General features: G+C 52.9%; 1 protein-coding gene across 1 annotated transcript in view; it reads left to right on the top strand.

Moving 5' to 3' along the window:
- The window catches only part of SH3PXD2A (SH3 and PX domains 2A), a 237,123-nt gene that overhangs the window by 84,750 nt on the left and 135,506 nt on the right, over positions 1-16,867 (top strand). The window contains 1 exon segment of the mRNA XM_044916140.1: positions 3,916-3,991. Within this exon segment, the coding sequence (XP_044772075.1) occupies positions 3,916-3,991 (76 nt within the window).

Raw genomic sequence — 16,867 nt, 5'->3', positions numbered from 1 at the left:
CTGCCTTCGGCTCAGGTGATGATCCTGGAGTCCCGGGATCGAGTCCCGCATCGGGCTCCTTGCTCGGCGGGGAGTCTGCTTCTCCCTCTGACCCTCCCCCTCTCATGTGCTCTCTCTCTCTCTCATTCTGTCTCAAAAAATAAATAAAATCTTTAAAAAAACAAAACAAAACAAAAAAACGTCAAAGAAAACAGGTGAAATTATTTTAAAAAGTATTTTTATTTAACCTGATAGATCCAAAATGTTATCATTTCAATATACAACCAATACAAAATTTGTTAATGAGATGTTTCACATTTTTTTCATACTGAGTCTTTGAGACCTGCTGCAAACTTTACACTTACAACACATCTTAATTTGGACAGGCCACATTTCAAGCGCTCGACAGCCACGTGTAGCTAGTGACTGTGACACAGATGGAACAGCCCAGGGCTGTGTGGTGAGTATGAGCCACATGTATGGGTCAGCAGTTCCAGCATTGCCTAGGAGCTTGGTGGAAATGCAGGTTCTCAGGCCCCTGCCTGGACCTACTGAATCAGAACCTACATTTTCACCTGTTGGCAGGTGCCTCAAATGCACGTTGAAGGTGTGAGGCCCTGCTCTACAGCTAGATTGTGAACTCCTTGGTGTAAAGACTACGATTTAACTTATTTCTAGCATCTAACGGAGGGTCTGGCATCTGGAAGGCACATAGCAAATGTTTTTAGAGCGAAGGGATGAATGTGTGAATCCTGCCTGCCCCTACCCACCCCTGTTGGTCCCTCATTCCCTGTGCACTATTCGTGAGAATCTCAGAATCTGGGGTCTGAAGAACAATACAGGAGTTAGAACCTAACTCCTTCGAGCACCAACTTGGAAAAGTCCCACAGCTTGTTGGGTACAGCTGGCCACCCTCTTTTGGGACAAGAATGGTTGTTTTGTTTTGTTTTGTTTTAAGATTTTTAAATCTTTTTAAAATTTATTTGAGATAGGGAGAGAGAGTGTGTGTGCACACGAGTCGGGGAGGGGCAGAGGCAGAGGGAGAAGCAGACTCCCCGCTAAGCAAGGAGCCCAATGCGGGGCTCGATCCCAGGACCCCGAGATCATGACCTGAGCCGAAGTCAGGTGCTTAACCAACTTAGCCATGCAGGTGCCCTAGGACAAGGGCGGTTTGATGAGGGCAGACCACTCCACAGCAGGACACTTTGCCGGGCCTGGCTTCCTTCTCAGACATCTCTGTACTCATCCTCACAAATTCTGTGGAGCCATTGCTCAGAGATCTTACGCCTGGCTTATACATATTAGTTAGCCATTGATTTATTCTCAGTCTTCTTCCAGAGAAGATTTAAGGTGCCTCTAAATATGCGTACATTCCAACAGAATGAAACAAAAATGGATCCGTGCACAGATGCACGGATAAGGGTGTTCACTCTAGCACTATTACATAGAGTAGAGAAAAGTCAGAAACAACCCAAAAATCCAACAGTAGGACAGTAGATAAACTATGGCCCATCCAAACATTGACATTCCATGTCACAATTAGGAGTGCTAATATGGAAGTATTCACTGACATAGAAAATTGTTCATTACATAGTGTAAGAGTATTGATGAGCTCATTTTATTTACATGCATGGACGAATGTCTGGAAAGGATATATACCCCAAAAACATTAATGTCACTTTTTCCAGGGGAAGAATTATGAGTGATTCTTACTCTTTTTGTTCATCCACTGCTTCTGTAATTTCTGGCTTTCCCCTCAGAGAACATAAATTCTTATGTAATACAGAAATGAAATGTACAAAACAGAATATGGGTGAGGAAAATGGGAAAAGGTGAAGACGGGAGTGCTATTCTGCATTGAATTTGTTTGAAAATGCATTAATTAAAAAAAATATCCTAAGCACAAGTTCATAGTGTTATGGCCCAGCGGGTATATTTACATGAAGCAGGCAGTTATTAAATGTTTGAGAGATGGACTTATAACATTAGGGTTTGAAAACTCATGAGCCAGCTTTTGTTAAATTTCAGTCTGTACTCAGGAAGTGAAAGTTAATAATGGTGCAGTCTCTGCCTTGTTTTGAATCGAGTCCGACAATGACCCACCCTTCACGTGTGGGCTCTAAATAGCCTGTGCATGTTGGGTAATGATTGTGCAAGAGAGAACCCTAAAATCATGTGTTAGAGCTGGGTGGGTGGGTGCGTGGATGGGAATGCGTGCAGGTGCGCACACACCCATGAAACCTAGCGCAGGACTACCTTTCACCACCTTCAATGCCAGCTAGCACTTTGGTCCCAGCCTCCATCCTAGGCTCCTACTTGGTCTCCCTGCTTCCACCCTCCCGCCCATTCACGATGTTGAAGCTAAGCCATCCTCCCCGTGATCTGGTCCACGTCTCGGATCTCACTGCCTGCACCTCAGCCCTTGCTCACTCTGCTCCACAGCAGCTACCCTGGCCTTTTCAAGCTCTTCTTGCACTTCCCATTTCCCCTGCTGGAACATTCTCTGCCCTCCTTGAGGCTTGCTTCCCCACCTCCTGTGGTCTCTGCTGAATTGCCATCTGATTCCTAAGTCCTTTCTCAGCATGCTGTACAAAGAAACAATCTCTGTTCTGCTCCAAAACCTTCCCCGACTTCGTTTTTCTTCATAGGTTTTTATCAATACATATTTATGTGTTTACTGTTTGTCCCCCTCCACTAGAATGTAAACTCCCTGAAAGCAGGGACTTTGTTGCTTTTCTTTCTTTTTTTTTTTAAAGATTTTATTTATTTATGAGAGAGAGAGAGAGAGAGCGCGCGCGCGCGCGCGCGTGCGCATGAGTGGGGGGAGGGGCAGAGGCAGAGGGAGAAGCAGACTCCGCGCTCAGCAAGGAGCCCGATGCAGGGCTCCATCCCAGGACGCTGGGATCATGACCTGAGCTGAAGGCAGACGTTTAACTGACTGAGCCACCCAGGCACACCTGTTGCTTTACTGCCATTTTCTTGGTGTTCAGTGCTCCAAGTAGGTGCTCAATAAATATTTGAAGGAATGGACTTCAGATATCATGTGACTGATCTTCCTCATTTGACCAAGGAGGTGCCAGAAGCCCTATAGAGAAAGCTTCCACGCCTTGCCCAGGGTCACACAGCTGGGGCAGCAGGGCTAGATCCTGCCCTGTCCATTCTGCTCCTGCTTCTGCCTGTGGCTTGGAAGGGAGATTAACCACACACACAGGGGCCATGGCCTCGTCCATCCTGTCTCCGGCGTGTTTTTCCAGCTTATACAGAATCTCAGCCCAGAATAGCAGAAGGAAAAAATAGTTGTTCCTCCAAAACCCTGGAAACTCTTCCGATGGGTCTGTCCCTGGAAAAACAGCAGCAATCTCCGGGTGGGAAGGTAGGAAATGGAGGAGGGGTCTTACAGCAGTGGGCGCGGTGGGCTGGGTTTGGTTTTACAATTAAAATAACATCTGGGTCTGTTTCTGCAGAGCGGTTCTGGAAGGTGGGTGGTCTGTCTGAAGTATCAGGTGGGGCCTTCCCCTGTCCTGGCCCAGGAGGGTGTGAGATGGCCAGTGGCTAAAGGGCTTACCCAGCAGATGACGTGTGAAGGAAGGTGGGCCGAAAGAAAGTTCTGGAAACCCCACCTACGGAATGCCAGAAAGCCTGCTGGTCTCTCCCGAGGCCTCATGAGGGGGCATCTTCAGACACTCCCCACCCCGCCCCTGTGCCTCCACGCCTCCTTGAGATTGTTCAGACACCCCTTTGATGCGTCCAGAGCTCTGGCCTCCTCTCTCTCATGCCCCATGTGGTTTATTAATCATCTGTGAAATGAGGGGTTGAGGCGCCACTCATCCAGATGAGGGCAGTGGGCCCCTGAAGCAGTGGCGTGGAGTGGGGAAGGGACTCTGAGGGCTGTTCCAGTCTTCTGAATCCTATCCCTCTGTCTGTCTGGCTTCTCAGATGCAGCTTTTGGATAAGTTTCCCATTGAAGGTGGCCAGAAGGACCCCAAGCAGAGAATCATCCCCTTCCTTCCAGGTAAGCTTTGGATGGCCCCACTATTGGGATGGGAGGCAACCTGGGGAGAAGCATTTCTTAGGCCAAGAAAAGGCTGGCTGCTGGAAATTCTGGGCAGGGTGGGCCTACGAATCTACATCCTAACAACTCCTCAGAGAAGGGGAAGCCCCTGACTGTGAAGGCCACTGCCCCCACAGGGGCCTCTCCCACCATTCCCAGGCCACCTCTATTGGCCATGTAACTTCGAAGGAATTTCTTAGGCACTGGGACTTAGGCTTCCTCTTCACGGAAAGCACAGAGAGATCAAGTTCTTCTGTGAAAGGATGAAGAACTCCAGGATGAACTTTTCCCCACTAATCCCACTGCAATCATAGACACCCTTAAATTGAGCACACTCCCCATGTCCGATTTTGGATCCTCCTGGCCCATTACCCAGCCAAGGCTCCGAGAGCTTACGTGACATAGCCTGTGAGTTGGCAGGGTTAGGATTTGAACCCAGGTGTGTCTGGCAATAAGGGCCATTAACTACTACGCCATTTGGGAACATGTTTACAGCAATTGGTTATGTGTAATTTAGAGAAAAACTGCCCAGATGTGTCCTAATCTGCTATTGCTATGATGTGTTAAATTGGTGTACAGTTTATAGCTTACAAAGTGCTTTTTTGTTATCATATACAAATCTCCATGCTGAGGTGTGTATTCTAATTTCTGCTTGGGGGATGAAGATGTTGGAGTTCAGAGATGTCAGGTAACCACTCATAAAAGTGGCCTATCTGAGGTGTGAACCTTGGTCTTCTGCTCCAGTCTGGGCTCTTAGCGCTGAACCTGTGGGTGATGCTGCCTCCTGGCTTCGGATCCTCTGCCTTTCCCCAGGCCATGGAGCTGGGCCGGGTCAAAGTGGGCCTCACCCCCATTATTGCTGGGCCCTGGCAATGGCAATCAGTGGGACCTTTGCAGGAAGCAGGCTCCTTGTCTCATTAACTCTCTGGCACACCTTCACCCCATGGTCAGCACCTGCTTGGTGACTTGCAAACACACATAGGGGCCCTGCCTTCAGAGAGTGGGTCCTCTCTGAAAGGTGCTCCTCACACACCCCCATCTGCTAAAGCAGGGAGAGACAAGAGCACACATTGCTGCCTGTTCTCTGAGTCTTATGCTAAAATTGGAGAGAATTACTTTAGTGACGAGGAAAAACTTCCATATCCCACAGTTTGGGCAAGATTGGAACCAGTCAGTGAGGGTATAGAGAATCTCACCCCTGTGCTTCTTCCATGAAGGCAGAGGACTACTTCTCCATCCCTGGCCTAGGACTTAATGTGGGGGGACTTTCATACCCTACCTGGCTTTGCACTGAGTCCTGAGGGAATTTGGAATGTCCAACACCCAGGTTTGTATGACCTTCGATGTTGCCCCAGTACAGTCCAGATGCTCTGCCCAGCAAGGGCTTGGGAGCCCAGCTGGGATGCTGTGGACACAAGTGTCCCAGAGCCAACATGAAGTCCGCATGGCACCCTGGTATCAGGAGTGGGCTTGGCCTTGGGGGCATGAAGGCTGCCTGTTACCTCGAAAACGATGGGCTTTTTCTCCCACTGGTGGCCAGTGCTCCAGGGAAATATCACCTCGTCATCATACGGACAGCGGGTATTTATGAGGGGCTCAGCCCGTGCCAGGGCTGGGACTCAGTACCTGGGGCTGGGGGCTGGGATGGCCTGGTGAGCCAAGGGGGGATGTAGATTTGTTTCCTTCATCTAAGGAATCCTCAAGCTACTAGGAGAGATGAGAGTCAAGACCTACTGCCTAATCAGGGAATCAATGAAGGCAGGATGTGACCCTCTCTACCACAGTGCAATTCTGAGTGTGTTTGGAGTGTGTCACTGTGGGCTGAGGAAGGCAGCAAAGACCTCCTGAGGGAGGGGCGCCTGGAGCTGACCTCCAAGGGCGGGAGGGCTTGGACCATGCGGGCGAAACACAAGGCTTCTGTCCTGCTGCTACCAAAGCCCGGCGTCTGGGGAATCACGCTGCCTGGCTTCCCCCCCTGCAAAGTCTGGCTTTTATCAAGTGCATTACCTTCTTTGTGCCTCAGTGTTCTCATCTGGAAAATAGGGATGATAATAGTATCTACTTCGTGGGGCTGTTGCCGGGATAAAACGAATTAATACATTACAGGGGCTTAGAACTGTGGCTTGCCTCTAGCAGGACTTAAATAAATGTTAGCCCTTAAGGTGACCAATTCCTGACACGTGCCTAGTGTTTCACACAGCACGCTCACACATGTACTCTCATTTGCTCCTCCCAGTGAGGTTATTATCCCCATTTTACTGGCTAGGAAACTGAGGCCAAGGGAGGCTAATAGACTTGTATGGGCCACACAGCCAGGAGGTGTAACCAGCACCAGAACCTCTGGCCAGGGCTTCCCATGAGCCATCTCAGGGGAGGATACCCCAACAGCTGCTGCAGGACTGGGGCCCTCTCTGAACTTCAGCTTCCTCTTATAGGCTTGTGGTGAGGATGAAAAGAATTCATGGGAAGCACTTTGCACAGTGCCCGTCCCATAGTAAGTGCTCAGTGAATGGCAGTTTTAATCAAGTCACCTGCCCCCATGCTGCCCCCAACTCCTGGGAAAGGCCAGCCCAGGACCCCCTCCAGCCCCGACGTGATGGGACCTGGGCACAGTGTGTGATATTATAGAGAGGAAGGAGGTTGACTGGCCCCCATCCCATCCAAAGGAAGTTTCCTTTCCCCTGTTTTGCTGTTTTTCTCCTCTCCCCGCAGTGGGGTTTCCTCTCTGATGCTTCTCTCTTGCTCACTCACTTTCCAGGACTTCAGAGTTGGTGCTGCTGGCCATGTGGAATCCCACCCTGGGGGCTCCCAGGCCTGTTCCTGGTTTCCCCCTGCCCCCTAGAAACTTCCTAACCCTTTCATACTTTACTCACTCCCTCACTTGAATGGAAGGAAAATAGAAGCCAACAAGATCGGAACCAAGCTAGGGAGAGCCGCGTGGGCATGAGGGTTCCCCACCTGCCCTAAACCCGGGATCGAGGGGGATCCCCCAGGAGGAGAGGGGAAGGGAGAATGGCAATGATGAATGTTTCCTATCTTAGGTCAGGTTCCCTAAAAGCAGAGCCTGAGATGAGGATTCTTACACAAGTGACTTGGGGGGCCGCTCTCAGGTGAACATCCTAAGGCAGTGAGAGAAGCAGGACAGGGCAGGGGAAGAAGCCCAGGGTGGGCTCCAGGTTGTCCCATGGCAGGAGACACCTTCAGTACTCCCCATAGGTCATCCTTTGTCTGGAAGCCGCCCCTCCCCCAGAGGGCATGCAGTGTGGGCTGAGGGCTGAGGGCCTGCCTTTGGAGAAGGGGCAGCCATGAGCCCCCAGCACCAAACACTCACAGCAGTGAGAGGTGGGAGCGTGTGCTGGTGAGGGGGTTCTGGGCCTCGGCCAACATCTACTGGGTTATCTAACACCAGTTAAATCTCTGTTCCTACCTACCTGCCTCTGGGAAGGGTGGCTGAGGTCACCTGCCGAATCCCTCAGGCTCAGCCCTGGCGGCGTGACTCAGCAGCACCTGAGTCAGCTGCCTTCGCTCTTAGAAGCTTCGGGAGGGCTAGCAACCGGCCTCGGGAACAGCTCTGCCAGCCCTTTGCCTTGCCTGGAATTTTGGAGCAAGGAACACCCAAGGGGAGAAAGCAGAGAGCACCGATTATCTCCAGAAGGGTCTCAGTGTTAGCTTCAGAGGTGCCGGGATGTGATGAGCCTTACTGTGGCCTGGCATCTGGGGGATGTGTTTGGAGTATTACCCAGCTGCTTTGCTTTGGCCTGCCTGGCCACAGGCTTGGGCAGGGGGCTCATAGAAGTTTGACTGGCTGGTGGAAGTGATAGAGAAAAAGCAAAGGAACTAAGAGAAAAGAGGGAAACCAGGGCTTCATATGGTTACACGCTCCCTCATTTGCCAGTCAAATCCTGGCCAAAAAAAAAAAAAAAATCCCACATGTGAGCCATAAATCTTAGGATCTAGGACACAGACTTGCGGTATGTCTGGGTGGTGTCTGGCCTGAGTTCAGGGTCAGCCTGCCGATTGGAAGAGTGGTGAGGGTCTGGGGCTTCTGTGGCCAAAGGCAGAGGGCCCATCCCAGAAGACTGAGGGTCCCGCAGGACGGCTGGAGTGGGGGTTGGGGCAAGGACAGCTGGGAGCAGGGTCAACAAGCTGAGGACAGAGAGCCAATGCAATGATCAGGCCAGTGGTCTGACGTTTGCATATCAGTCGAATCCTGGATGAGGTTTGTAGGGGAACTGTCCTCAGTGAGGGCCCCCCCCAACCTAGTTGTTTCCCCCGGTCTGAACCTGCTTTCTGGGCCTAGGGGTGAAGATCCACTATGCCCAGGCCCATCCGTGTGTTTGTGAGTCCTGCAGAGCCCACAGGAGGGACACGGAGGAGTTATGACCTTCATGTGGGACAGGTGCTTCTCTCCAGCAAGGCAGCTCTGGAAGGAAAACCCAAGTGGTTTTCAGGCAGGAGGAGGCAGAGAATTATGCCAGGGCCCAGGCGTCGGGGGGAGGAGAGAAGGGGAAGGTACTCCGTCCTGTCTCACATTATGGGAGAGTGAGGCAGGTCCCCCCTGCTGTTTTTGCTGACCTTGGAGACAAGGCCCCTGTCTACTCCTCCCACATTTCTGTCACAGCGCTAGACACATAGTGGCTGTTTTATTAAGACCCCCTGGTTGATCACGAATTGGGCATTCTCCCTTAGGTATGAGCTCCCTTTTATTGAGCTCCTACTGTGTGTCTGGCCTTGTGCTGGACACTCTACAAACCTTTTCCCCAGTCCTCACTGCAGGGTCGGGGGCATTATCCCATTTGAGAGAGAAGTCAAGTCACTTTCCCCCAACCCTGGGCCAGTAAGTGGGGGATCCGGTGTCCTTTCTCCACGGCCTGCACCTTTCCCTGGGCAGGAAGGAATTACCCCCGCCAGCCTCAGCTAGAAGCTTTCCTCCACCCACCCTGTGGCCGCCACATCCCCCAGGCGAGGGACCTGGGAGTTTCTGCCCGAGGACCCAGCACCCCAGCGGTCTCTGCAGCTGCCATTGCTGTCTTGTGCTTCGGGAAAACACTGTGTGGGGCAGGGAGGTGCCCTGAGCCTCGTGGGGACTCAAGTGACCTGTGAGGGCTCTCATTCTATTGAGTGCCTCAGGTCACTGCAGCAGAGGAATTGATTTGGGTTTTTTTTTCCACTTAAACCGTTTAGTTTATTATTATTTTAATATGACCACAAACAGGATAGGCCCAAGGCTTTCAGAGCACTGTCTTCATTTAATTATGAGTCTAACGAGATCGAGATCGCCTGTTTGGTTCCCTAAGTCACGGCATTTTTTTTTTTTTTAACTTTTTATTTTGAAATAGGCTCCCAAGACATTGCAAAACGACTAGGCACTCTACATTCCTCCCCTCCCAGTTCCACCGCCACACTGCAGGGTAGGTGGTGTTGTTCCCGGTTCAAGGAGAAGTCAGATCACTTTCTGCCATCACAGAGCCACTGAGCCGGGCACCTGTTGGTCAGCTTCTCCCAGTGGTAATGTCGACGGTGACTATAGGTCATGATCAAAGTCAGGAAACTGATATTGGCAAGAGTCAGTTACCTAAGCTACAGATCCGAGCAATTGACTTTTCTTGTAAGGGGTTAGTGAGTGTCAGTGGGCAGTGCTGTTCTTTCTGAAGGACACAGAGGTTAACAGTTGTCCCTGAGAAGCTCCACTCCCAGGCCTGACTTCTTGGCGTTTCCACCTCCAAGAGAAAAGCAGAGGTGAACCTTGTTTTATATGAAGGCCTATTCCTGACAACCCCTGCAAATTCAGTCCTGTGGGACAAATCACACCATCCTTTAGGGGTCCTAAATACGATTCTATTTAAGAGTCATGGGATCCATCCTTCTGCAAAGCAGAGCACTGCTTTTTTTGGTGGAGGGGGGGAATCTTCTTTCTGTGACTTTTATATGTTTTGATAACTTGGGACTTCTTCTGAGCTTGCTGGACACAGGACAGATCTGGAGCATGGGGATTGGGCAGCAGCATTGACCTCAGGAGGAGCAGAAGAACAATGGTCAAGAACTGTGAAAGATCCAAGACTTTATCCTACCTATCAGCAAGCCAGCCAGTTAGCTTAGCCTGCTTCCGTGAGTGCCAGCAGAAAATAGGAGACTTCTGAGTCAGACAAAAGACTTTCTTAGGGCCCATTTGCACCAGTTCCCATTGCCTCCAAGTCCCCTGGGGGTGAGCCGTGGGCCCAGATGAATGGCGGTGGGTTACATTATAGGAGAGGAACCCAGACCTTAGGGAGACCACACCTCTTCCTGCGTGCAGGAACCCACCGGGTTTGCTTTGGAGAGTCGCACTGTCTCTGTGTCCCAAGGCAATATGCAGACCTGCTGTTTACTCCAGAGCAGGATACTACCTCTCTCCTCTAAGCTGTTTCTTCACAAACACCTCTGAAAAGACAATTCAGAACAAAAGGCAGTCAGTGCCTTGTCGACAGGACATGGCAAGACATGCAAGAGAGCGGGGAGATTACCTCACCAGTGTATCTTTTGCTTTCTGGGGTCTCCTGCTTTTTGGAGGGGTGGACAGAAGTGATGTTCTTTAGGACAGCGGGCTAAGCACGGTGGGCTCCACAGCCGCTCAGGGCAGCCTACTGTTTACATAGAACTTTCTGCCTTGTTTTAAAAGACTGTTGTGGAAAATCCATCTCCTGTTGCCCATCCTGGGATTGGAGGAGATTTCCTGTGTATCCTGAGTGTGTCAGTCCAAGGAGGCTCCCTGGGAGGAAATGGCCATTACAGAGTGAAGTAGACTGTGGAGCTAGCTGCTGATGTAAAAAGCAAACAACCGCCGCCAGGGACCGAGGCAGCTCAGAAGCCAGGCGGCGGAGCAGAAAGAGGGGAATTCACCCTGCAGAGGCTGCGAGGTTCCCTCCCGCTCACAGGCCGTCGGTGTCTCCGTGCTGACTGGGACTGGGCCTCTGAGCCTCTAGAAAGCCGCTTCATCCCAACAGCTGAGTCAGTCCCACCCATAGGCATTGGGGTTCCCGGGTTGATGGGTCCCGGAGAAGCTGGATATCTTAGGAAGCAAAGTGAACCATAACCGAAGTAGGTGCTGCCAGCCTCGTGACCTGGTGCACTCGGAGGCGTGTATTTTTAGACAGCGGCACGCTCGGTTCCTTTGTACTAGCTCACCAGTTTACATACCGGCCCCTCCACAAAGAGGCGGTTTGGAGCCACAAGGCAGGAGGGTGCTGGGTGAGTCGCAAGCGCGGCGTCCGGGGCCTTCCTCCCCCTGCGCCCCCCAGGGCCCTGGGCGGCAGATCCGGTGTTTGTTCAAGCACAGAAGGAAGCAGGGGGAAGGGATGTCTTTGGCTAGAGCTGGTCCGTGGCTGTGGCGTGGGGCACAGCTGGCTCTCACTCCCGGGGCTGGAGGCATTTCTGTGTGTCTGCACCAGGCGCCAGCCCGGGAGAGCCCTCTGCACAGGGCCTCGGAAGCCAGGAGGGAGGCAGCCGCTTGCAGCCCCCGAGGGAGAGTGCCCGAGAGGTTTCTGAGCCTCACTGATGACCTGAGTGGCAGGGAAAGACAGACCTTCTCCGTGATGGAGAAGGACAAATAGGGTCTGCTGGTAATGCCAGGGTTTTAAGAAGATCGACAAGATTATAGGCCTAAGAGGCGCTCTGTACTTTCCTCTAACCTCCCCTGGAAGGGCTGGGTCCTCTCTCGCTGTAATTACTGCCCCCACCCCAAAAGTCATTCTCTCACTCTGTAATCTGGGCTGGTGGTTCTTGGCGGCCTGCCGGTGGCCGCTAGTCCTGAACGCTGCGTGAAAGAGCTGCATTCGCTCATTCCTGCGGTTGGGATTTCTTGAGCACCTACTGTGTTCCAGGCCTAGCCAAAGACATCCCTTCCCCCTGCTTCCTTCTGTGCTTGAACAAATACCGGATCTGCTGTGCAGGGCCCTGGGGGGTGCAGGGGGAGGAAGGCCCCGGAGGCTGTGCTTGCGACTCACCCAGAACCCTCCTCACCTAGGCACTGGTGAAGGCGCTGAGGGCAAGGCAGACCGGGCCTCTGCCCTCACTCAGCAAGTTCACCTTCCAGTGGGGGGGTCAGAAAGCAAAGAAATGAGCAATTTCCAACAGTGATAAAAGGGCCAGAAAGAAAAATAACCAGGTGTCGTGACTTGGGGCATGAGATTAGTGGCCAAAAAAGGCCTCTTTGCAGAGATGACACCGAGCTAGGCACGGGCAGATCAGGGCTTGGGGTGCCGGGCTGAGGAGACAGCAAGGTCAGTGACCTGAGTGCAACCGAAGGCGTGCATTTGAAGACCAGCAGGAGGATGAAGCCTGTGGGGGATGTGGGGGGCCGGAGTCAGCGCGGCGAGCCGGGCAGACAGGAGCTAAGGAGCGGAGAAGCTCCAAGGCGTGTCTCCTGCCGCACAGCTGCCCAGGAGGGAGAGGGCTCCACAAGCAGGCGTAAGCTGTGTGGCTCGGGCCCAGGCGCACGGCCTCCAGGGTTGGTGTCATCTGTCTAATGGGTTAATGATGGTTTGGGATGACGTTCCAAGCAGTTGTTGCAGAGCACGCGCCATGTGGGCCGAGAAGGAAGCCGGGCTGGGGCCTCGCCTCTGCCCCTCCTCCAGGCGGCCAGTGGGCTGCCCTCTGCCTGCCCTCCCGCCCTCTGCCTGCCCTCCCGCCCTCTGCCCATTCAGCTCTGCCCGCCGCCTCTCCGCGCCCGTGGCACTTCTTGCTGCTTCTTGCTGCTTCTTGCCTGTGCTACCTGGGAGCTGTAAGGAGCTGGTTGCTGAGGAGTTGACGGCCCACCCAGGGGGCTGATCTGGGCTGAGAGGTGGGGAGGGGCCTGAGCAGCCCTGACCCCGTCGCCAGATAACACAGCGGGCCGACAGCTTTGCAGGCTCTCCCGGAGCTGCCAGTTCTCACTGGGAATAAGGGGCCGTGCAGGGGAGGCAGCCACTCCAAGGCCCCTTTGACTTTCATAAGGAAATGTGGATCAGGTCCCTTGGCCATTCCCCTGTGTCACCCCCACATTTCAAGACCAGGGAGAGGGTCAGGTCACTTCATTACAACTTGTCTTCCTTGTCCAGAGGTAATTCTAGAAGGGAATCAAACTTCTAAATACCCACCCCAAACCCTCAGCCCTGAAGGGAGTGTCACCTCCCACCAGAGGCCTCTGATCTAAGCAGAAATGTGTATCTTTTCATGGTCTAGTCAGTCCGTTTCATTTCACCTGCAGGAAAATGTGCCCAGACCCGGGCATCCAGATGCTGGGTTCAGACGTAGCTCTTGCTAATCGCTGAGGCACAAAATTGAATTAAGTTAAACCAGAGCGATCAGGGATCGCCCTGCATGTTGGCAGAGTGACCAGACACCCGTGATTTCAGGTCGCTGTGACATTCCTGGTCTCTCCCCCTGAAAACAAATCTTTTCCTTAGCTGATGCCTAAATGTTCTTTCACAAGGGTTAGATCCTTTCAGGCCATGCTTCTAAGGGACTGCTGGGTCCCAGGAGCGGCACGGTCACTAAATACACATTCAAGTATGGATGACTGACAGGCCAGTGCCCTGATCCCAGGTGTGACAGGAGAGAGCAGGAGGGACACTGAGGCAGGAGAAGGAAGAAGGTTCTGGACCTCTGGGGCACGTGAGAAGCCTGGTCGATGAGGCTGTGCGAGCTTTTGGCGTGGCTGCCAGGCCACGCGGAGGGGTGAGGATTTGTCCTGTGTACAGTGAGAAGCATCTGAAAGGTGTTAGGCTGAGGGGCCACGGGATTGGATTTCTGTTTTGAGAGGCTCCCTGAGCCGATGTGTCAGAGGCTGGAAGGGCCCCCAGGGAGCAAGCGTGGAGTGGGAGGCCCGGGCGGAGAGGGGCGAGGCATGGTGAGAGATGAGGGTGGCTTGGCCGCAGCTGCACGATGGTTTGGAGGGGAGCTGGTCTGAGACCTGTTTTGGAGGAACAGCTGAGAGGACTTGCTGAAGGATGAAGGTGAGGGAGAGGTGGAGAATGAGGATGCCCATGGTTCTGCTGGGGGCAAGCCCAGCTGAGACAGCCGACCCAGCGTTTCCCAGCTCCGGCCCCAAACCCCCACCTTGGACTTCACCCCAGGGAGTGAAAGGGAATGATGTCCTCCCTCCTCCCTGAGATAGCTGAAGCCTTCGGCACAGTGAAAGATGCTTTGTGGCGGGGAGTGCCTGCCACCAGCCTCCCTCCCCAGGAGCCTCCAGGCACTAAACACTCTGGTTTCTGGGTCTTGGACTCAGTGGGGGGATGAGGGGGGTCAGCGGGTGGTGGTGGAGGAGGGAGAACACTGAGGTCCATTGACAGGGAGCTCAGCGCCCCCCCCTTCTTCAGAGGTGAGGGGCACTGGTGGCAGATCTCCACAGTGTCCCTGGCCTGACCCTTCCACTCTTCGCCAAGGTCACCCCAACTGGACCTAGGCCCAGGGATGGAGCCCCAAGCCGGAGCTCTTCCCTGGCAGGAACTGAGCTGGCCCTTGGAGACTCCCCAGGCCCTTATGAACTGATGCACCATTCATCCAGAGGCTGCCTGGCTTCGAGCAGCACAGTCCCCCTGGGCCCTGCAAACACCTCCTCTCCTCCACCTCCACAGTTCCAAGGCCTGATGTCCAGTGAGGGGCCCCCAGAAGCCAGGCCGCCTGGCCTCCAGACCACAGTGGGCCTGAGGGACTGGCATGGCCTGAAGATGGAGTCTGTTCCCCTGAATGCACCTTTAGAAGGCAGGAGAGGAAGTGCGTGCAGTGAGGAGGGCTTGCCCAGCAGCACTAGCTCTTCTCTACCGTCCGGGGGGCAGGGGCTAAGGGAGAGGGGCTGCGCTTCTGCTCCTCCCCGGGCCAGAGCAGAAGGGCCCGATTTCATCCTAGCGAGAATGCAGCGGGGCCGATCCCCAAGGAAGCCGTGTGACTGCACAGCTCTGCCAGCCTTCGAGGCGCCTGGTGGTGCCGACAGACCTGAACCCGGCTTTGGGCTCAAACAGATCTGGGTTCACACCGGGGATTTCTACTTGGCACTAGTTGTCTGAACTTGAAACGGTGCTTTTTTCATGGCGGAGGCAGGTAGGCATTGCCTTTCAGCCCTGGGGGCCTTAGAGCCAGAGCAACCTGAGTCGGATCCCTGTCAGCCTCCCAATAGCTGCCTGACCCTCGCCAGCCTCACTCAGCATCTCCGACCCTCCGCCTAATCCTCCTCTGTGTAAGTCTCCCCGAGGTTGCCCAGAGATCCAGTGAAATGTTATCTGTTAAGCACACAGCAAGCACTTAATACATGCTGGTGATTTGGTGACTGTTGGTATGGGGCTCGAGGCAAAAGGGGGAGCTCTCTCTCTGGGAGCCTTTCCAGGAGTGAGGTCTTGCATGCAGTCTTGCACGTTTCAAGGTCTGCTGCTCAAAATTTGGTTTGCAGATGAGTCGCACGAACATCATCTGAGAGCCTGCTAGAAATGCAGGGTCTTGGCCCCACCCCGGACCCCCTAAATCACAGCCTGCAGTTTACTTACATGCACAGGAAAGTTTGAGAAGCACCGTTTGAAGGTCCAGGGAGGCCCTTCCGTAGGCTGTCTGACTCTGTCTTCAGGACTTCCTTGGTGTTGGGTCATGTTCAGTCCATCCATGTAATATAAACCACTGAACCTGCCTTGCTGAAACAGTTTCTGACCCACGCTTCACGCAGGTAACTTGGTAAGAGCTGGTTCATTGGCCTCACATCCCTACGCAGACCTGAGTTGCCCACCTGTTTCTGGCACCCTGTGGGAGGGGGGCATAAGTCACAGAACAGCCTCTGTCCCCCACCCCCCAACACCCACACACACCAGCCTAACCAGGAGGATGCTCGGGCCCCAGCCACACTCCCTCATCAGCTGTAAGCCAGGACATTCTTTCTTTCTCCCTGTTCTTCCAAGATGGGGTGAAGTTTGGGGCCAAGGAGATTGCAAAGGTTTTTATTTCAGAAGTCTCTCTGAATTGGAGGTGGGAGAGGCCGGCCTGCGAATATTCTGTGGTTTTGAAGATAGCATAGCACGAGTATGTCTAAAGTCTGTGTGTCCAGTTGCATTGCACAGTTAGGAGGGGGACAGGCTTGGGTCTCTTTTAAGGAGTCTCTGGCAAAAGGGTTAAGACCAGAAAACAAAACAAAACAAAAACAAAAAAGCCCTCGATTTTTAAAAAGGAGCATCTTTTGCTCTTCTGTATAAAACGACTATTGCAAACCTAAGCTTCAAAATAAGGGAGCCAAGAGAGGAGGGTTGAGATGAGCCAGCGACTGGTAACTTGGTGCCTTCTCTGCTTGGCACAGTGTTTACTCTTAGCTGCTTCTTTCTGATCTCAAAGATGAATTTACACCTTTAATAGTTGGTAATCGGTGAAGATGGCTTAAGTAAGGCCTATGGGGTCGGCAGAGCTGTTCTCTCTTACTAGCAAGTGGCCCGATAGCCAACTTTTTGCAGATTTGGCTATAGAGGAAAAGTTGCCAACAGCTTCCGGGGAAACCGTGTGAGGCTTGGAACTTTTAACAGATTAAACAATTGTAAAGGAAAGACTCCTCCCTAAGCATTATAGCTATCATTTAAGTACATACTCTTGCCAGTACTGTGCAAAGGGTCTCGTGTGCTTAGATCGCCTCATTTGCTGACAGTAGCCCCACTTTACAAATGACTTGCCCAAGGCCACTCAGCTAGTAAGTGGCAGAGCTGGGATTCAAACCCAACTCATTCTACTTCTAAGCCCAGGCTCTTGAACACTGTTCTCTATGCCCTGGCTGTGCTTGCTGCAGAGTAAGACTGACCAAAGATGGACTGCCTGGAGATTAACAGGTGAGGGTTGGTGTATGAAATGGTGGGT

Source organism: Neomonachus schauinslandi, chromosome 6, assembly GCF_002201575.2.
Source record: "Neomonachus schauinslandi chromosome 6, ASM220157v2, whole genome shotgun sequence".
NCBI classification, from domain to species: Eukaryota; Metazoa; Chordata; class Mammalia; order Carnivora; family Phocidae; genus Neomonachus; species Neomonachus schauinslandi.
The sequence above is the reverse complement of the archived record's forward strand: the minus strand, read 5'-3'. Positions and strand labels throughout refer to the sequence as shown.